General features: G+C 47.3%; 1 protein-coding gene across 2 annotated transcripts in view; it reads right to left on the reverse strand.

Annotated features, from left to right (window-relative positions):
• Positions 1-262: 262 nt before the first annotated feature.
• IGHMBP2 (immunoglobulin mu DNA binding protein 2) overlaps positions 263-21,565 on the reverse strand; it is an 82,140-nt gene continuing 60,837 nt past the window's right edge. The window contains exons 10-16 of one of the 2 annotated variants that reach the window (XR_013346312.1): positions 15,768-15,886; positions 11,356-11,450; positions 10,716-10,839; positions 7,255-8,094; positions 5,701-5,885; positions 3,529-3,734; positions 679-816 (exon numbers count right to left, since the gene is read on the reverse strand). Coding sequence is in view for 1 of the 2 variants with exons in the window: in XM_077818175.1 (XP_077674301.1) it covers positions 625-816; positions 5,701-5,885; positions 7,255-8,094; positions 10,716-10,839; positions 11,356-11,450; positions 15,768-15,886 (1,555 nt within the window). In the remaining variant the exon portion in view is untranslated. Of the gene's footprint in view, positions 817-3,528; positions 3,735-5,700; positions 5,886-7,254; positions 8,095-10,715; positions 10,840-11,355; positions 11,451-15,767; positions 15,887-21,565 lie in introns of both variants that reach the window. The other variant, XM_077818175.1, reaches the window with a different exon arrangement.

Genomic DNA, 21,565 nt, shown 5'->3' on the forward strand with positions numbered 1-21,565 from the left:
TTGAGTGACCTGGAAAATTTCATTTCATTCTGACTCAAAAATCTTGTTTGTTCTTCAGTACACAAGTGAGATTTCTGGGCTGGAGAAACTGAATTGGTTATACGATTTTTATTCTGTTGTTTCCTTAATGCATAGTCACCTGAGGCTAAGTTGTTCCCACCCCACTGGTTATGAGGTTCTCATATCATAACCCATGGACATTTAACTTCTTATTAGAGTACCACAATGAAATGTCACATTGACAGCTTACTGCTTACGGGGTTTTATACCATTCTTTATTGTAATTCCGTGCATCCTCTCCGTATACATTACCATGAGCCAAACAAAGCAAATCACCTTCCCTCCTCCCCTACCCCACCCTTACCAGCAGTGCATTTTAGATTGGTCTTGACTGATATTTATTTTGCAGCACATCATACAGTCACAGAGCAGCTCTAAGCTTTACACACTTCCAAACGAAAAGGTCCTTTTTCTGTCTTCAGCACAGTAAGAACTCAAGTTACAAAGGCCATAGACTTAAGATCTCCATTGGCTTTTCACATCCCTGTGTGTTCAACTGGAATATCAGTCCCAAAAGGGAAACATGATGGAATTCAGACTCTACTGAAAGCAAATCCCTCATTTTTATTTGTCTTTCTTTTTGCTCTTTCTCTGGCTGGTCAATTCATTAAGTTTTTTATCCAGGCGCCTCTGGAGATGAGCTCTTTTTGCTGGGTCCAGTGACTTGTCTTTTGATCCACTCCCAGCATAGAGAATTCCTTCTCTGCTAATTCTCTGCCGAGCTTGTGCTTTGGCTTTCTCCCCACACCCATGAACCTGTAGGAGACAAAACAATAATTTTGGTGGCAGACCTGGAACTGCCCTAAGATGTTACCCAGAAGATGCCTTATGAATGAGTGGCATTGTTACAACCTGAAGTTCCTCATACAGACTTCTAAGCTTGAGCATACTTCACAGTCCATAAAAATGTCCACTGGTTATTTATAGCTCTTTTAATTCAGAAACAAAATACACAAGTCATTCGCCCGATAGAATACACACAGTAATTAAATCATCCCTTTAGACAGCTTAAGTATTTCCTTCACAAAGCCTAAACATTTTGGGAGATCATTGCTCCATCATCTGAGTCACCGGATTTTTTAAACTTCTCTTATACCATTTGGTGAAATATTAACTCTGTTTTCTAACCTGCGGTGTTAATGTCCGCTATTTCTTTTCGCTCTCATTGAGGGAACGCATCTAAAATAGGTCTTATCAAGCAGGTATTGCACTTAAAGTCAGAAAAGTGACTTTGGGGGGAAAAAAAGGCACCTTTTATTCAAATATCTGCCCCTTCTGTGTGCTTGGGCCTATTTACACTGGGGAAATTTTCTAACTGGTTTTAAAATCAGGTCAGCTAAACCAGTTTCAAAACTGGACAGAACTGTAGTGAAGACTCTGCTTAAGGTGGCCTGATTCACTCAACTCTTTTTAAGATCATTACTGGTTCTGTAAGACAGGGTCAGGCCACCTTAAATCACTTAAAACCAGGCTGAAACTAATCTAATCGGGTTAGTTCAACCTATTTTAAAACCAATTTGACATTTTCCCAGTGTAGACAGACCCTTAGAGTCATATTACCTGATTCTTTTACTGACATGACAAACATTTTTGCTATTTAGCACTACAGGGCCAGGTGGTAAACTCTTTAGGGCAAGGACTATCTTTTTATTCGGTGTTTGTAGACCGCCTGGCACAGTGGAGTCACGGTCCATGACTGAGGCACTCCTAGGAACTCCAATAATATAAATAATAAATGTTAAGGAATAAAGAACTGGATTCTGATCTGCCATATGCAACTGCCACTTAAATTACTGCCATCTAAATTCTTACTCTGGAGTCTTTGTAACCACGGCTTACATGGCCAGAGAGAGAGAGAACACAGCTGGGTTTTCAGATGCCAGCAACAGCTTGCAGTGCTGACAGTTACAAAAATCTTCACTTAGATGATGTATATCATCTAAAGATCACCGAGGGAGATTAAATATGGAATTGCACAAAGTCATTTTAATCGGCATTTTGGGACCTTTGGGGCCCTATCTGGTACCGTTTGAAATCAGTGGGAGTTTTGTCACTGACTTTGGCCCCAGTTCAGCCAGGTACTTAAGCATGTACCTAAACTATTGAATAATATCAAGCCTATTCAGCAAAATTCTTAAACAGCACATATTAAATCCCATTAAATGGGATTTAACAAGGGCTTTGCTGAATAGGAACGGACTTACACATGTGTTTAAGATAGGCATACTCTTAAGTGCTTTGTTGAATTGGGGTCTTTATTAGGAAAAAAATTGGACCCTTTATAAACACTGTTCAGTCCCCACATGCACATCAATCCCAACAGGAGCTAAGAGGTTTGGTTTGATGTTAATGGCAAGCCTGGCCCCTTATTAGATCAGACTAAAGTCTGACCTGCTGAACCCAAATAAACAAGCAACCAAAAGGTAGTGAAGCAGATTTTATCCTTACAATTAATTCCCATTTAATTCTTCATTACAATTCATCAAAGAAAGGATCTCAATTAGATTCTGCATGAAATGAAATTCTGTCCAAACTAGATTCTGAATTAACATAAATACAAATATTCTTTGCCATAGAAATATATCTTGTTTTTTCAGTGGAATAATCTACACTGACAGTTTACAGAACCAGCTAGGTTCTTAGAAGTACAGAGGATACTCTGCTGGGTGATGTAACGGCCTGTGTTATGCAGGTCAGACTAGATGATCATAACAGTCCCTTATCCATTCTGGCCTTAAAGTCTATGAATATCTGACAGGGTGGCACAGGCAGTTCATATGTACTCGCTTTTCATCTCTGCAGAGCTGAGTGCAGATTCTGGGCGTGGCATGTATGACAAATCAATTTGGTGGTATCCTCAAATTTCCTGGTGGAAACTGGATCAAACTGCCATGCAATCTGGCCCAGCAGGAAGCCTGCTCAGGAGAAGTCCAGTCTAGGAATACGGAGACTCGGGTGCATTGGAAGAGTAGCATGGAGGAAGTTTACAGAGAGACTGGCTTGGTAACTTGTTCAGCCAAACATGTGGACACAACTTTTTGAATCAGAAATCAAAATCTCCAAACAAGGAGAAGCTTCCTCAGATCTACTTACTGAAAGGGAGGAACTGATTAGGTGTATGAGAACAGGGAAGTTTAGAACCAGTGACCATGAGCTACTTGAGTTTACTCAATTCTGAACCCTAACTACCTGTGTGACTTACATGTATGGTCCTGGCCTCCAGTTCCAAAGGTTCTGGGTTCATATCCCAGCTATGCCCTGGCAGCAATGGGTAAATCTCTAGTTCCTTTAATTTCAAGACTATCCTGAGTCGTTATAATTAACAACAACAAAAATTCTGAAGGGATATTAAACCTCATGCTTCAGTGCTTAAGCATTGATATTAATATAGGTAGAGGGTTTTAAGGAGCATCTTCTACATCAAGATGCCATGGACAGCAAGAACACTGAGGGCTTGTCTACACTTACCGGGGTATCAATGCGCAGCAATCAATGCATCGGCAGTTGATTTAGCGGGTCTAGTGAAGACGCCTGTCAGCATCGTGTAGTGTGGACCCCGCGGTAAGTAGATCTAAGTATGTTGACTTCAGCTACGTTATTCACGTAGCTGAAGTTGTGTAACTTAGACTGATCTCCCCCCAGAGCGTAGACAAGGCCTGAGTGTTAATTGTGAGCTGAAGAGGAAAGAAAGGTTTTGAGGTGAGATCTGCAGAAAGGAAGTGACTCAGACTCAGTGGGAGGGAAAGGACTCCAAAGAGCTGCATTATTTCAGCGCTAATCCATTGTTACACTGCCTACCCTCAGATCTGGGTTTAAGTGCTCTCTAACGGCATAGTCTAGTAACTGAATCCAAGGAAATGCACAATTGTACACCCTGTTCACTTCTTACATATAAAAATAGTAAAACCAGAGATCGGGGAAAAAGTGTTTTCCCATGCTTGGAAACAAAACACATGCTGGACCTGAACCTTGACAGCAAGTAAAACCTTTCTCAAGTATCTGCTGGAGAAAAAGGTGAAAGGAGATTTTTTTTACCATCAACAGAAAACAATTCAAATCAGTCCAAACAGCTAAGGCACAAAACAAAGCCCTGGGTAAAAAACCAACAGGAGCAAATGCTCCATTTTCTCATCTCTCTGGGGGCTAACCATAACCTCGCTTCTCTTTCTCACTCACATTCCAGCAGGGTGAGCGTTGGTTGCATTAGGGTTATTACCAGTATTGCAGTAGTGGTTAGGTTCCCCAGCGGAGACCGGGGCTCCAGGGTGTTAGATACTGCCCTACCTACACCAGAGGTGGGCAAACTGTGGCCCGTGGGCCACATGCGGCCCATGGGACCGTCCTGCCTGGCCCCTGAGCTCCCCACTGGGGAGGCAAGCCCGCAGCCCCTCCCCCGCAGCCTCAGCTCGCCGCCCCGCCAGCACTCTGGGCGATGGGGCTGCGCGCTCATGCAGGGTAGCGCGTCTGGCTCTCGGCGCGGCTCCAGACATGCTACTCTGAGCGGCATGGTAAGGGGGCGGGGAGCGGGGGGGTTGGATATGGGGCAGGAGGTCCCAGGGGGGCAGTCAGGGGACAGGGAGCGCTTGGATAGGGCAGAGTTTTGGGCGGGACAGGGGAGGGGGAACAGAGGGGATTGGATAGGGGGTGGGGTCCTAGAGGGCCTGTCCAGGGGAGGGGTGTGGATAGGGGTTGGGGCAGTCAGGGGGCAGGGAGCTGGGAGGGTTGGATGGGGGGGGTCCCGGGGGGCGGTTAGGGGCGGGGTTCCCGGGAGGGGGCGGTCAGGGGACAAGGAGAAGGGGGGTTGGATGGGTTGGGGGTTCTGAGGGGGGCAGACATTGGGCGGGAAATGGGAGGGGTCGGATGGGGGTGGGGGCCAGGCTGTTTGGGGAGGAACAGCTTTCCCTACCTGGCCCTCCATACAATTTTGCACCCCGATGTGGCCCTTGGGCCAAAACGTATGCCCACCTACACAGTCCCAAGGATGGGAGACAGAAGTGCTATTATCTCCATTTTACAGATGGGGATCTGAAGCCAAGAGAATTTAAGGGTTGATCCTGCTGAGCACTCTGGTCTCAATCCAGCAAAGCCCGTAAGCACATGCCTAAATGCTTTGCTTTATTGGGGCCAGAGTGCTCAGCAGCTCTGCAGGATCAAGCCCGAATTGACTTGGGAATGAAATCCACCTTTTCAGATCCCCAATCCAGTGCCAAGATCATCCTTTCTTTTTTTTCTATTTCTATTTTCTAGAAATGTGAATGTCAGAGATCAGTAAGAGAGAAGCAGCTACCACCAGGAGGACTTTGTAGCCTGTGTACGGCTAACAAAACCTGTACGCTCTTTGCATTCACTTTTTACAAATGCTCCTGATGTAGAGGGTTTCCTCCGGAACGAAAAGGTGCTCAGATCCAGGAGCAGAGCCCTCATTTTAAACTTCTCTGAGAAGCCAAGAGCAAGGCTAAGGAAATCGGCCTCAGAATGTTCAGTTGAGAAAGTCACTTCCACAATCCCAGCTAGTAAAAATTCATCTTGGGTCAAGCTTGGCCAAGAGACCAAGCAGACGGCCAGCTCCTGGCACGGCTCAGCCCCCTGCATTCACCCAGCCCCTCGGGGCTGTCGGAGGCGGACACACACAGCTCATACCTCCGGGACGCGATGGCGGAGGCAGTAGTGCTGGTGGCAATGCAGGCAGAGCTGTCCCAAGGTGGTAACGCTGGCCTGACACCTGGGGAAACCACATATACTGTCAGCTTTCACTGCAGCAGAAATCAGGGCATCGATATCTTCCTCAGCTGGGCTGTCCGCTCCGGTTTTAACCACAGTCTTTCCTAGAAGTCCAGGGAAAAACCCAACTGGTTACCTGAACATAATCAAATGAACTCAACAGACAATGGGCTACGTTCCTTGCTGGTGTTATGCAGTTCTATAGATTCCAGAGAGGTTCGCCCATTTGCGCCAGCAGAGGATTTGGCCCCAAAACGCCGCCAACCAGACTTGATCAGCGAGAACAGTTGCGGAGAGCCAGATACGACAGTGAGATGTACCAAATGGCATAGGCCACTGACACACATGCATGGTAGTGGAGATGTAACAGTAGGTAGCAGACATCTCAGATTGTAACCCGTTCCGATTGTTCCCATACTGTTTTTCTTCACCACCCTGGTGTTTATCTGCCTTCCGCTGACTGGGCATTGTTAGGACACTCACTGGTAATACTGAAACAGATTGTTGCGGGCTCCTTGTGCTAGAGGAGCTTGGCCATTGGTTTAAAGACTCATGTGACCTTAAGCCTCAAACACTGCTAGCTCCTTCTCGTCATCCCCGACACGCCAGCGTTTGCCCCATGTGTCTCTCGTCATCCCCGACACGCCAATGTTTGCCCCATGTGTCAATAAGCCTATTTCTAAGCAGGTGAGTGCCGCTCCCAAACCATTCTACACAACAAACAGATCCAGGCCCCAGCCTGTGATCGTCTAGGAGCTATTTCTTTGGAGATGAGCATCAGTGACCTTTCTGAAAGTCAAGTCAGATACTCTGTGGATGCATACAAAGCTCACCCCCTGAGGGGAAACGCAGGGAATTAATGAGAGCCCTGCAAGCCCTCCATTTAAGGATGGTCAATAATTCTACTGAATCCCCCATCTCATGGCAACTGTCCAAGACTACGTCTCTCTGGGGATAGAATACCCCTGGCTAGCGGGTCAGCTGACTCGGGCTCGCTGGGTTCAGGCTCCGGGGCTGAAAAATTGCCATGTAGACGTTCGATGTCTACACAGCCCAACCCCCTGAGCCAGCTGACCCAGGCAAACCCTGGCCGTGCCACGGTGCTTTTCTCCCCGTGTAGGCCAAAGGCGGCGCTATTCAGAAAGGGCCTGTTCTATCCCTGAGCAGAGGCAGAGAAACAGGCTGTAGCTGGGAGTACTTTACTAAAGCAGTGCAATGTTCAGAGGTCTGACATAGCTACAGTCTTAGGCTGGGATTTTCAAAGAAGCCTAAGGGAGTTAGGCACCCACTGAATTTCAGCGAGAGCTGGGCACCTTAATTTTCTTCGGCTCTTCTGAGAAGAGCCCAGGGAGCAGTGACAATGGGAAGCCTCCAGTGTGATTGGCTTTTGCTATGGAAATAGTGAATCTTCCTAAAGGCGGGGAAAGCGTTAAAGCGGAAAAGCCCTGGAAATCCCCGGAAGGAGGGGCCTACCTTTGGCTTCATTTTTGTGTTTCCTTCCAGCTATTTCCTGCAAATTGGTGCTCAGCTCCAGATTCTTTCTGACCCTCTCTTCCTGTTTGGCTTTTTCCCGTTGCATTCTCTCCAGGTGTAGCGTTTTCAGATCCACTTTCCCAGAGCTTATGCTGTTTCCTCCCTTCTTGACAAGGGCTAGCGCCTGTTTTGCAGGGCTTTGAGAATCGGCAGGCAGGGTTTGCTCACTGCCACCCGCATTCACTGGAGAGGAGCTGATGGTGGTGGTTCTCTTGCTGATGCTGATGTACCTCTCTCTCCCCTCCCCAGTGCTTACATGCTGCAACCCATATTCTTCGGCCATTTGGTGCACCAGCATCCTGTCGTGAGAGTTTAAGGATGAAGGGAAATCCAACTGCATCTCGCTGCTCTCCAGAAACTCCACCATCATGGCTCTGAACTTGCCTGAATTGTCTTTCATCTCTGGTCTTTCCACCCTGGTCTCCTTCACACTCTGCAAGGGACCTGCTGCTGGCTTGCGTGTGGATGGTTTCACTGGATTTGATTTGGATTTCCGGCCTTCAGATGGAGGTTTCAGAGCAGAGGTTGTGCTGGTTTTAGGCCCTGCCCCTTGCTCGCCATGACCCTGAGAGTTCTCGTGAGAGTAATTTTCTGGCACGATGTCGTCGAGGTACTCAAAGGCTGTCCGCACTTCCCCATGCTCACTCAGATAATCCACCAGCCGTTTCAGAAAGGCCTGGCTGCTGACGGTTCGTGAGTCACAGATGACTGCCACATGGCGGCGTGCCCGAGTCACGGCCACGTTTATCCTCCGGTCTTCAGCGAGAAAACCCACCTCGCCTACAAAACACAAAACCCCTTGGGCCATCAGAAACAACAGCATGGGTGGTTGGCCACACAAACAGCAACGTTTCCATACTAAAGGCCAGATCCCTCAGCTGGTGTAAATCAGCACAGATCATTGGAACTCCAGGGGTTTACTCCAGCTGTGGATTTGGCCCAAGATATTGTACTGGCTGCAGAGTGAGATAGTAGGGAGCACAGGATCTAGTGGCCTGACCATGGGGCTGGGAGGCAACAACTCCGGAGTTCCAGTCCTGGCTCTATTGCTGAGTCCCTCTATGGCCTTGGACCCGTCATTCAACCTCTGCCTCAGTTTCACCATCTGCTAAATGGAACTAACAATCCTTATATAGCGAACAGGTGACAGAGAACAGATAAATGCATACAAGAGCTACTGTCTGAATGGATTATAATCAGGGCTCAGGAAAGCAACAGCAGGAAATGCCTGAAATAGAAGGGGAAGCTGCATATTAGGATTATGACACACGGGCAGAAATCAGCCTTCACGGCACCTACCCACCCACCGTCTGTCTCCAGCTATCGATACTAGTCTCACTTTCTCAAGCAGAGAAATATACCAATCCCAAGCTACACCCCCTCCCCCATACCCACACACACGAAGGGTTAAAAATAACAAACACGTAGGAGATTATCCCCAGTCTATTTCTGCTCTCTGGCTATTTTCTCAAGGAGCAGTAATAATAGATAACAAATGCCAGAATGACTCAGCTCAGCTAGTGAGAAGGCCAGTGTGGGCGGCTCCCAAGTCTCCTGCGTCGATGGATAAATCGGAGACAACTGGAAAAATAAACGTTACGCAGATCGAGGTGATAAGCTTCATTCTGAGCACCTGAGGATCACGATACAGAACGAATCAAGCCACATTGGATTTTAATAGCTAATTGCGTGTGACCACGTCTCTGTGCTCCATGACCTGGCGTTTTGGTTGCTGGTCTTCACTGGGCAGAGGCTGCCAGCAGTGTCAAAGTGTGGGGTTTCTGTGATGTACACACCTTGGGAAATAGGACTTGGGCTCCTGTCCTTAGTGAAGTGCTGTCACCCACTGTGATGCCTCTGCTCAGATGCCAACTAGATGACAACAGGGGCAGACTGTGATGGGGAGTTTGGGGATGTAGCCACCTATACTGAATTCATTCTGGGTAAGTCACCGAGAGCCGTCACATGGCAGTGAGTCCCTGATTACTAATGGTTTCAGTCATCAGCCTGTTCTAATCCACTGACGCCCCCTCTTCTCAAATCACACTTCTTCTATGAATCCTTCCCAACTCCTTCTCTCACTCTTCAAACCCTGCACCCCTCCCTTTCCCTAACCACTGTTCAATGTCTCCTCTGTAACTGTCTTAGACCGTAAGCCCTTTGGGTCTCGCTCTGTGTCTGAAAGGTGTGATGCACACAGGGGTGTAAGTAATTTAAGGGAGGGGCTGGGGTCCTGAGCTGTGGGGAGCCTCATGCGGAAGGGGCGGGGCGGGGCATCAGGCAGAAGGGGCGTGGCCTTTAAATCCCCAGGTCATTTAAATCAGCACTGCTACCCCAGGGCTCTGGCAGCGATTTAAAGGGCTAGGGGCTCTGGCGCTGCTGGGAGCCCAAGGCCCTTTTAAATTGCCGGCCTAGGGAAGCTGCCCCCTGCGGTACGGTCAGCTGTGTACCGGCTCCAGACGGTACACTGTACTGTACCGTACCGGCTTACTTTCACCTCTGGATGCACATTTATGGTGCTATAGAAATGATTCTGAATGATAATCCTTATGGTTCAGGTAGCGCAAGATGTGTTGCAATGGGCCCCAATTACATGGTTCAGCAGATTGAGTCTAAGAAGAACTACAGGGTTAGAAGGAACCGCAAGGGTCGTCTAGTCTAACCCCTGCCACGCTGCAGGATTTGTTGTGTCTAAACCATCCAAGACAGATGGCTACCCAGTCTCTTTGTGAAAACCTCCAGTGAAGAAGACTTCCAGCTTCAGGTGATTAGCCTCATTTCAGCTATTATCTTCCGTTGTATTCACTGATAGGAAAGACTCCAATTTTCTGCCCTAGATTTTCTCTGAAAACAAACAGTGTTACGCATTATTTACAATAGCAGATTCGGGTTGCTCTTTCTCTAAGGGAGGAAGCCTGCAAAAAACAGGCTTCCCCAGGAACTCAGTGTTCTGTGGGGAATGCCTGGGGCTTGCATCCAAGTAGGAAGCCAGTGATGTGAGTGCAGGACTGCCAACCCAAAGGATTCAAAAATGGTGAGTCAAGCCATTCTCCTCACTTTTTGAGGATGTATGGATCATGAGATTTTAAAAATAATACATGTTGAGTTCTTATTTACTTTCTGCTGTGTGAGCCCTTGGGGTTCATAGTTTCAAGCTTTTCTCTGCAATAATGAGGGCTACAAAGTTACTTGTTTTAAAAAAAGAGAGCTGTGATTCTCAGGTAATCACATGGCTCCAAAAGCCAGGACTTCAGAAAAAAAACACCAGCTCTCAAGAGGCTTGCAATAAAAAACTCACGAGAATTGGCAACACAGAATTTTGCATTGTTAAATGATTCCCATTTCCTTATGTGATCAAGCTTCCTCTTCCCCCAAAATATTGTCCAGCACGGAACACGTACCCTTCCGATTGGATCTCACAAAGGAGAGCACGACAGCCTCCTTCTCCCGTCCCTGGAAGCCATCTACAGATTTAATTTCCAGCTCTGGATATCGGTGACAAAGATGCTCTCTTAGCATGTCCACCTGAAAAACAAGGACATGCACATATTAAGGACAAGGAAAATGCAAGATAAGAAGGATGAAAACAATATCTCCCCCGCCTGGAAGGTGCCCGCCTTCCTCCATATTCATGCATGCCTGAACTTGCATATCCTAAGGGGGAGGACTATTACCCAAGGGACTGGTCATGGGACTGTTAGTGAAGAACCACCTTAGTTCCAGTCCCATCTCTGACACTGATTCCCTCTGTGGCCTTGGAATAGTCACTTAATCCTGCTGGGCCAGATCCCTAGTTGGTAAAAATTGGTTCAGCTCCCCTGAAGTGAGACCCATTTACACCAGCAGAGGGCTGGCCCTCTGTTTCAGCATCCTCATCTGCAACATGACGATACTAGGGAGAGTTAGGTAGGATTGGTTATTGAGCTCTGAACCTTTAACATACTAAGTACTATTCTAAAATACCAACGAATCTGGATTTGTTCTGGTGTATTCATTCTACACTCAGCTTGAAAAGCTGTGTAGGGGGTACTGTGCACTCACCTGGAGGTTGTAAGGAGCAATGACAGCAATGTCTCTTGCTTTAACACCAGCTTCCACCAAAGCCTGGACGTGCAAGCCGACAAGATGCACTTCCCCTAGAGAAAAAACAAACCCAGCAGTAAATCAAGAACAGGCGATTTCACTCCAGGGAACGTTGACAGGTAAAGCCAAAAGGTGATGGCCACTCAACTGCTCACTTCTGCTGCAGTGATTAAGAAAAGCTACATTTTCCAAACTAACTCAACTGCATCCTTAAAGGCACCCTCTGGACTTTGGACATTTTCCATAAAGTCAGATTTATATATCATGGCACCAGCGTGGACAGAAAGCTCCAGGGTTCAGTGAAAATGTCAGAGACAGGACAGGGCTTGTTATAGTAACCCCTGCACCAGTGCTTAAAAAAGCACTGTCAGACAGAGGATCAGTGACAGTCTTAATGGATTCCATCCCACGATCTCCTTGGATGGAGCTTATTGCTATATACTGCTGGAAAGCTAGGACTCCCCAGTTTCCTGTCCATTTATTTCTAGCTCTCCCAGATCATAAGATATCTAGCCATTTAAACATATGATCACAGCATTCTGATTATCAGGCTTCTTCCCATCCTCCCATTTCAATTCAGATATGATTTCAGTTGTCAGTACTTTATCTTGTCTAGAAGCAGGGCCCTGTGTATTACACAGCAATGGAATTTGCTGCAGAATCTACCCTCTCTCACACTGTGATCTAGAATCTAAACTTTTAATTAGAAAGTTTCTATCTCCCATGGTTGTGAAGACAACCTTGAAAATGCCATCCAAGTGTAAGAGATGCAATGTTATTTTCCTGAGGCTGCAGAGAGCCTGACTCAGTAGCTCTGAGAAGAAAAAATCACCTCATTCAGCTCAATGAGTGTTAACTCTGAATCCTGAAGAAGGTGATGTAGATGTGAACATTGTTAACTATTTCCCCATTAATCATTTTAGCAATAGCCAGCTAATGTGCCTATCCCACAATACCTCCCACCCCTTCCTCAGTGCTAAAACTTACAAACCTAACAAACCGAGGGTCATGCTCAACTGCCAAAACTTCCAGCTTTCCCCCAACACACACACACACCAAACCCTTGGCAACTTCTATAGTTCAATTACTCTTTGTCAATACCAACATCAGTTGCCTATTGAAAACTATAAATATGGGGACAGCAAAAAATAAATTGAATTTAACATGAAAAGAAATACCCTGGGGGCTGCTGGACTGGCGGTTACCTATGGTTGTATTTAATATTTTTTAAAAATCAAATTTTTTGTTTAAAGGTAATGGCCATTGAATTTCCAGTCTGCCACACCAGAATGTGGCAGAGTCCAGGGATCTTATTGCAGAATTTAGGTCCAGTTTGTCACAGAGTACACAGGGTTCTGTCTAGAAGCTTGGAATCTTGGCTTTCAATGGTCCAAAGCACTGGTCTAGCTCTAGAAGTTCATGGGAGACGGTATTAATACCTGATCCTTCAAACACTTATTATGCCAATGCTTAACTTTTTGCAAGTGAGTAGCCAAGCACGTAAGTTTGCAGAATCAGAGCTTTAATTGCTAAAACTAGGTTCTTTGAGGTGATGGGTGGCCCAGTGGTTAGGGCAACAAGCCTGGGACTTAGGAGGATGAGGTTCCATTCCTTCTTCTGCCACAGACTTCCTGCATGACTTTGAGCAAGCCACTCAGTCTCTTGGTTCCCCATCTATGAAGTAGGGAGAATAGCACTGCCTACCTCACAGGGGAGTTGTGAGGAGAAATAAAGATTGTGAGGCACTCAGATACTGTGGTAACGGGGGTCATAAAAGTACCTCATCGAGACAGATAGGTTTCAATTGAAAGAAGGTTAAAAAGCCCGAGCTGGAAAAGACTGCGATGTTCTCTTAAGGTCTGACTTGCCAGAGCAGCATTCAGACCCAGGAAACTAAAGCGTGACACTTGGAACTTTCAATGTCATGCACATTCCAAGCACGGGATTTGGGCTAGTGAGCAGAGAAAAAAAAATTAATCCCTGAAATGGGCAGCCTAGTTGTCAAGCAAGCGGCATTGCCATGTGGCAGATAGATACTTGGTGAACAAGGAAAAAAATCCAGGCTATTGTAGAGGTGATGGCGTGTGGGGCAGGGAGTCCACAGCATCGCTGGCCCAGAGAAGCCAAAAGTTTTGGGTACGCTTGGTTATTATTATTTGGGAACCTCAGTCAAGGATCAGGGATCTGTTGCGCCAGGCACGATATACCACTGCACAGACAACTAACAAAGAAGACAGTCCCTGCCCCAGAGAGCTTGAAATCTAGGCAAGGATGTGCTATCGTACTAGCAGCCATCATATAGGGGTTGGGGGAGAGGGCTTTTACTTCTGGTCTCAGACGATTACAGTGTTCAAGCATCACCATGATACACTGTGTAAATGGCTGGTATGAGGAAGTCAGAGCTGCTCGCTTTTCTGCTCTCCTTTCTAACATTTATGTACGATGTACACTAATCAAAATAAGCCAATCTTTCTAAAACACAGGACTAAGTGAGCCCCATCAGATACAGGAAAGACATGAAATTCACTGCTTTATGTAATGCCAAGGGATAACATTTCATCATTATTGCCCAACTGATTTGCCAACATAAAACGCTGTCCCCAGTGCTCTGGTCTTTCTCCCTGTTTGGAATCTCATTATATTAATATAGTGAAACCGCTACTGTCCCATTTAACTGTAGAGGTTTATGTACCTAATGTGTTACAATAAAGATCTGACAACGTGATACTCCAAGGCAATTAAAGCAACTACCCCGTAGACTACCGTACAGCACAAACCAAATGGGAGTTCAGCGTGGAGGGTGACACTCCGTGCTGAAAACTCACAGCTCTGCCCACCATTTCCTGGCTGGTGTGACAATCTGTGTGGTATTTAAACCCCCATTATCTGATCCAAGGCGATTCAGTCTGTTTTCTTCCAGCCTTCTCCACCTCTAACGAGCAGCAGCTGGTGTGGCCATGGTCCTAGTCCATTGTGTCGCCACCCAGAAACCCCAATGCATGCAGCACATGCCAAGTGTCATGCTCTAGGCCAGCAGAGCAGGGGGCTAGGCCCATTCTTCCTGTTTCCAGACTCCTGGCCGACTGATCCATGGAGTTACAAGAGACATTGATTTGTCCCTTCTGAGGGGAGGGCAGAAGCTGCACTTACAGAAGCAGCTCCAGCAGGAGGGGAGAAGTGGTTCCAAATCATAATAAGCTCTCTGGGGCAGGGACGGGCTATTCATTGTGGGTATGTACAGTGCCTAGCAGGATGGGGCCCTCAGGACTCCTGAGTCCTGGCTGATCTGGACTAAAGCAGAGGAGAGAAGAAATGGATTCAGAAGACTCAGCTCTCACTCTGGGTGCGCGGTTGGGTCTGGAGTAAAGAGATGAAGAGGAAGGGGAGAGATGGTCACAGACGGGAAAGGAGGTATCAGAAAGCACTGGGAAGGAATTGATGCAGGCCTTAACTCCAGAGGACAAGGGCTGTACACAACCGATTCGCCTAGGAAACAGTCACTGCCATGCACTTAAGGAAATGAATCTCATAATGATTGGAAGAGCGGGTAATAAACGGTGTGACCCATTTGATTAGGCTCCACTCCCTGAATTGGTAACCAAGTAATAAAGAGGTTTGTCACTGTCTATGAAAGCCCATGCTGATATCACTGTTCCTGCTGCCCTCCCTCCATGGCAGGGTGCCACCCCCCTGGCATTTTACGTCCAAAAGGGAGAAGGAGCTGACAGGAGGCATTTATTCTTTTAAAGTAAGGCTGTTAATGGCATGAAGGTGGCTGCTGCTCTCAGTCCCAGCACACGGGGCAGCCCAAGAACGTCAAGTTCCACTGCGCTCTGCGGCCCAAAACCTGACCCCTGCACAGCAAAACTCTTGGGTGGGGAGGATGCAGGAGCTCATGGGGAGGGGCAATTATCCCTGTGCACCACTGAGCCCAGCTCTGTAGGGGTCCGTAGGTAGCTCTTTGGGATGTGGCAGGGCTGGTTGATCAGCCACTATAAATATCCTTCAGCAGCCCCTGGCATTCCTTCCATCTGACGTACTACATCTTATTGCTTTGCTCTTTCCAGCATTTTAAAGAAACAGGACTAACCCCATCCACAGGAGACACCACCACATAGTTCCTGGCAGTCCTTGCCAGCTGACTGGTCTCTGTATCCCTGTAAAAGCCAGTATCTTGTTTTTCAATATCATCCACTCAGTAACCCTCCAACTTCCGCTGATAGAAAGTTATCCGGTGTTATCTGAACTCTCCTCCGAACTGTGCTATGACTTAGCGGGTGAATGGACAGCATGGCTGCAAGCTAAAGGGCTGGGAATCTGGGACAATCTACTCCTGTCAGCAAATCTTTCATCCTGTGAAGCAACAGTACCTTGATTCCCTTTAGACTGTTCATCTTCCACTTCAAGCTCAAATAAGCCACAGCCAGCTGTATCTATAAGCAGCAATGGAATCCTAGTCTCTTCTGTAGAAGCAACTCCCGGCAGGTCCCTAACGGATTATGTGGAAAAGAGTGAATTAACAACACTGAAGTAACACTGCAGCATCAGACAGCCGATCAAACATTCTGCCTCCCGCCTCCGCCCCTGACATGGCGAATAAAGAGACTCTCGTCTCAAGGGTAAGACAGAGAAACCATTATATAGCACCTGCTACAGGCAAGGTTATAGACCAACAGAGGCATCCACTCTGGAGGGGAAGTTCAAACAGGTCTGTATGTCACACGGTGCACAAGAATGCTCACAGGACTGGAAGTCAGGAGCTCCTGCATTCTCATCTCAGCTCGGCTGTATGGCCTTGCACGAGTCCCTTCACCTCTCTACTTCATTTTCCCCACCTATGTTATATAATGCCTCCCTGATCCCCTTCTCCACTCCTCAACGTTCTGGGCATGCTGCACTTGTAATGACATGGCTCTAATTGCCGTGTATTGCATCACTTTAAGAGTGCGACGAATGCTGCAGCTCCGGGATCACCCTATGTAACCCATTGGGTGTGTTACATGTCCTGGACAGCGCCTGTTTCACAGAGGACATGGGTCTGCTCTAGCTTTCAGCTTGAGAGCCTGGCTCTTCAGCTAGTGCAAAGGCTCGTACCTTTAGCTCTTGTGTCCCCACGTTCAGCCCCTGGTATTGACCAAGATGATGGTCATTGCAATGCACTGCAAGACAGACTTGTGACCACGCCATATATCAATTTCCAAGATGGTGGCAGTTCAACAGTGGCAGAACTGTGTGTCTGAAAAACTGATCTGAACACTGGTCAGAGGGACTACGTCGTAACAGCCCCTTAAACGCCTCTCCCCAGCCACCCAATGGGAGGGGTGATGGGCACCACTGGGCAGTTGCTTCTTCCCAAAGCCCGGACTAGCCAGCCAGCCCTAAAAACTTTGTGATTATGTAAAAACCACACACTACTTTTTTATGAACTGCAATCATTTCTAATACAAGCCAAAGTAGAGAGCATGGGAGTTAGTATTTCACTCCACTAGCATCAGACAGTAAAGCTACAGAAATAGGTTTTTTCCGCAGCAGCTTTTAGCACCGTAAGGAGGAAGAGACTTTAAAAGTGTTCTAAGATGTAGCAATTTGACTGCTGTGATGTCAGTCGAGTCAGAACGCACCAGCCAGGTAACTAGCCAGGGATTCTGGTTTCATGTCATTTCTGCATCCGAAGAAGCTACATCGACAAGTTACATTTTATCCCCCAAGAGAGTTGTTCCTTGAATTCACAGTCTGCGAATGGACCAAGAGATGGAAGGGCTGGAGTAGAAAACCAGCAGAATGCTGGACAGCTCCAAGGCAAGTACACTTGCAAGTCCAAAGGCTCTGATCCTACAGTACAATCCTATCATCACTGAGACGTCACAGGAACAAAGCCAAGGTCGCTATTATTACAGCAGCACCGAGAGGCCCCAGCCCCGTTTGGCAGTTCAGCATGCTAAGAGGGGTACACGCACATAGCAGGAGACAGTCCCTGCCCCAAACAGCTTACAAGCCAAATAGACAAGAGACACAAAAGGTGGGAGAAAGGAAGGGTTATCTCCATTTTACAGATAGGGAACTAGGACAGAGGATGAAATCCTGGCCCCACTGCAGTCTGTGGGCCAGGATTTCACCTAGAGAAATGAAGTGGCTTTCTAAAGTAACCAGGGAAACCCATAGCAGAACCAGGAACTGATCCCAAGTTTCCTGAGTTGCAAGACAGGGCCTTAACCACAGTCCCAAACACTTGAACGATTTTCCAGCTCGGTAAGTTTGCCCGTCTGCATTTGCATTCCACTGGTTTGCTTTGCTTTCAATGGGCTCTCTTTGGATATTACTCACTTCATCAACAACAAAAGAACTCTCCTCTCTGGACTGACACTCATTCATCTTCTAGCTAGAGACGTCCCCAGGGTAGCACGTGCGCATACATAAATGAACACCGATACAACAGACTCCTGTACACCCCTATGAAAATTCTAGCCAACGTTTCCACTTGCCTTGCAAGAAGCAGCACAAAGACAAACAGCAGCCTCACGGACAATCATTTAAAGCTCAGGGCTGCCCCTCACAGGACTGGTCTAGTGCCCACTTGAAGGGATCACGTAGGGTGTTTAGGGGCCCTGGGAGAGTGCCGAGCTGGATTTACCAGTCACAGCATGCTGGGCCCTGCCAAGACACTCCATTGCTGCTTTTAGACCTAGAGGAAGATTTCTTCCCCCCCAGCCATGGAGGTTCCCTTCCCAATGCACAGCTGCTCGGGCTTCATGCTGCAGTCCAGCATTTGGATTTTAATAAAAATGTGACTCATCCCCCATATTTACAGTTAATTCCTGTAATTACCATCCATGTTTTCCACAGATCCAGTTCTGAGCAGCAGGAAACCAGTTTCTCACTGAAGTATTTCTTCCCCTTTGGTCTGCAGGACAGATTTATCCCCCTTTTCTTGATGCAAACCCTAAGCAGCTTCCCATCCCTTTAACATCTGTCCTGCTATTCTTCACGCTGGTAGCCTGCTTACCTACACACTGAAGGATTTGTCCAGAACCCAGACATGGTGAGTCTCCTCCATACAGACAATCCTGTTGACACGGATTCTTTGACAACTCCTAGAGGCCAAAGAATGTACTTGCAGCACGTCTCATTATAAGGAACAATCTTAATCTGGAAACTTCATTTCAGAGGAATAATTAGCTGCATACGTCTTTTGGGGGAGAGAAACAACGTGCTCCTTTGGGAGAGGAAAGCATTCAGCAGAACAGGGTGTTACCCTGGAAAAATTTCTGGTGCTTATTTAAACGCTAACCCCTTAGACACAAGGGGAAAGGTTAACCCACTGGCTATTGCAAAGCAACCTTAAATGCAGCCATGTGTTATTGTTTTAGGGAGAGAATCCTGCAGTCAGTATCACAGCTGGGATAGTCACTGCAGTCAAATGCTGGATGGAATCTCAGTTCTGGTGCAATACATATAATGCTTTACTGCCTCCTGCACTTCCTTTGAAAGAAACATTTCCCAACTTCTTGTTTGTTTACTGACTAGTTAGCTGGACACAATAACCACAGGTGTCAGGTGCCTCTCAGGCACAGCCAGTGTGGCCAACTCTTGTGATTTTGTCATGGGGGACTCACAATATTTGGTGTTTCACTTAAAATGCCCACCCTTGGATTCTTGTAATTAGGGGAGAATCGGACCTTTCATTTAAAAAAAAAAGTTTCTAAGCCCTTGTGGTTGCAGAGAAAATCTTGAAAACATGACCAAAGGGCACCCTAAAGACTCAGAAACCAGGCAGCTAATAAAAGGAACCCAAGATGTACGTCTTGTTTAAATCTCAGGATTTTAAGCCACTCTCAGGATTTCTTAGAGACTGGCTCATGATTATTGAATGCTGAGGGTTGGCGATACTGCACTATGGCCTCACAGATTTAACAGTGAGATAGAGGGGTTTCTTATAGCCCAGTGCTCCAGCTTCATAAGTGTGCTGTCACCTGCTGGTAGTGTCTGAAAGGAAGTTTGGAAAGAAGAGTTTGGTCCTTAAGAAATACTAGGACTATGAAGGGATGTTGAAGGCAAAGTGTATCCTTTTGATATAGCACAACCCCACTTTACTGAAAACCCCCATTAACTGAAATCTGGCTAGGTGTCTCATGGGGCTTTACTGTCATTATTCATGTTCATTATTTCTATTGCAGTAGCATCTAAGAACCCCAAGCAGGGTTCAGGCCCCCAACCCCATGATAGACACTATACAGAAAAGTAACACGAAGAGCTGCCCCAGACAGCTCACAAACCAGGATTCTGACAGTATGCAACAGGTGAATAAACAGACAAACATGGAAGGGGAGAACAAGGCGTGTTTGCGTAAGTTAGTATCCCTGCATAAGATGCCAATCAGCGTCAGAATCAAAGTCAACTTTAAAGGGGCTGCACTCCAACTGGCAGGGTCCCTTTAAATAATCTGGCATTGTTTTCACCGGAGCTTATGGTCCAGATCTCAGAGGCTGGACCTACCAAGCTCCCCCTTTGATAAGAGACCCTACATATCCAAAGGTTTTAGCTGCCTCCACTAAGACCTTCCCACAGAGAGGGCTGCATTGGGCACTGCTTCTCCCAGGACAGCATCCTTTCCACTTCTTCAATGACCCAAGTGGCTGAAGTGTCAATCTTGCCCAGAAGGCTACTTCCATTTACTATCCTCTGAGTAAGAACGGCTTCCCGCAGTCTGCTTGGAATGTTCTTTTCTGGAGCGTTCACACATGGCTGCTGGCCCTACCATTTATGCTGTGCTTGAAGAAGTAGGTGATAGTTAATTATTGCAGCATAAATGTTGCAGGATTCCTTCTGCTTTCCTGTTTTGCTGCAATGCCTGACTCATAGCAGCAGGCTCTTCTCAGATTCATGCACGCTGGCCAAGAAACAGTCACAGCTGGAGTCTGTTAGCCTTATCTGTTATCTGCTGCCTAATGTACATATTTGATATGCTCACAAATCGCTTTATCAATGCAAAATTGGACTCGGACAGATCAGTGCCAGCATGCAAAACAGAGGAGCTTGTGGGATCTGAGAATCACCTTTGCAAGCAGTCTCCAAAATGCATGTCAAATCCCCAGCCAGAAGAATCAGGTGAAGAGTGAGGGTTGTAAAGATATCAAGCATTTAAGGGGAGGAGGAAACATTTTTAATTTTCTTGGTTTCTGACTTTTGTAAATTACCATTTTAAAAAATTCAATCAAATTTACACTTTGAAAAAAGCATTAGATACGGAAATACAGAGTAAGGCTCCCTAACAACCTAAACTCTACCCTGAGGGCACAGCTAAGGTTATTAAGGAAATACAGACTTCTCTCTGGGCAAAGCTAAGTTTTTTATGGAACCGTAGCTCATTATCTCCATACTTTCAAATGCTTAGCGCTTCTATGGAAGGGCACCCCCTACAGCAGTGGTTTTCAAACTGCGGGTCATGACCCAGTACTGGATCGTGGAATGTAAGGCACTGGGTCGCGGCACCTCTGGTCAGCACTGCCGACTGCGCCGTTAAAAGTCCCGTCGGCGGTGCTGCCTGGCTAGGCAGGCTAGTCTCTACCTGTTCCAACACCGCACTGCGCCCTGGAAGCGTCCAGCAGCAGGTCCGGCTCCCAGGTGGCGGGGGGGAGGGAGGGGGGAGGGAACGGACGGACGGACAATGGGGCTCTGTGTGCTGCCCCCGACCGGAGCACCGGCTCCACACTCCCATTGGCCAGTTCCCGGCCAATGGGAGCTAGGGTGGTGGTGCCTGCAGGTGAGAGCCACACGGAGCTGCTTGCTCACCTCTGCCTAGGAGCCAGACTTGCTGCTGGCCACTTCCGGGACGAAGCACGGTCCGTGGTGCCAGGACAGGCAGGAAGCCTGCCTCTGCACCCTGCCTGTGCTGCTGACCAGGAGCCGCTGGAGGTAAGCCCATGCCCCAACCCTGTGCCTCAATCCCCTGCCCCAGCCCTGAGCACCCCCTCAGACCCAGAGCCCCTTCCTGCACCCCAAACCCCTCAGCCCTGGCCCCACCTCAGAGCCTGCACCCTCAGCCCTGAGTCCTGACCCCCTCCCCTACCCCAAACCCTTCACAATTTTCTTCAACTGGGTCACCAGAAAAAAAGTTTGAAAACCACTGCCCTACAGAACGTCAGTACAGGGCAGATTTTCAAAAGCATTC

Source organism: Eretmochelys imbricata, chromosome 6 (assembly GCF_965152235.1).
Source record: "Eretmochelys imbricata isolate rEreImb1 chromosome 6, rEreImb1.hap1, whole genome shotgun sequence".
Lineage (NCBI taxonomy): Eukaryota > Metazoa > Chordata > Testudines > Cheloniidae > Eretmochelys > Eretmochelys imbricata.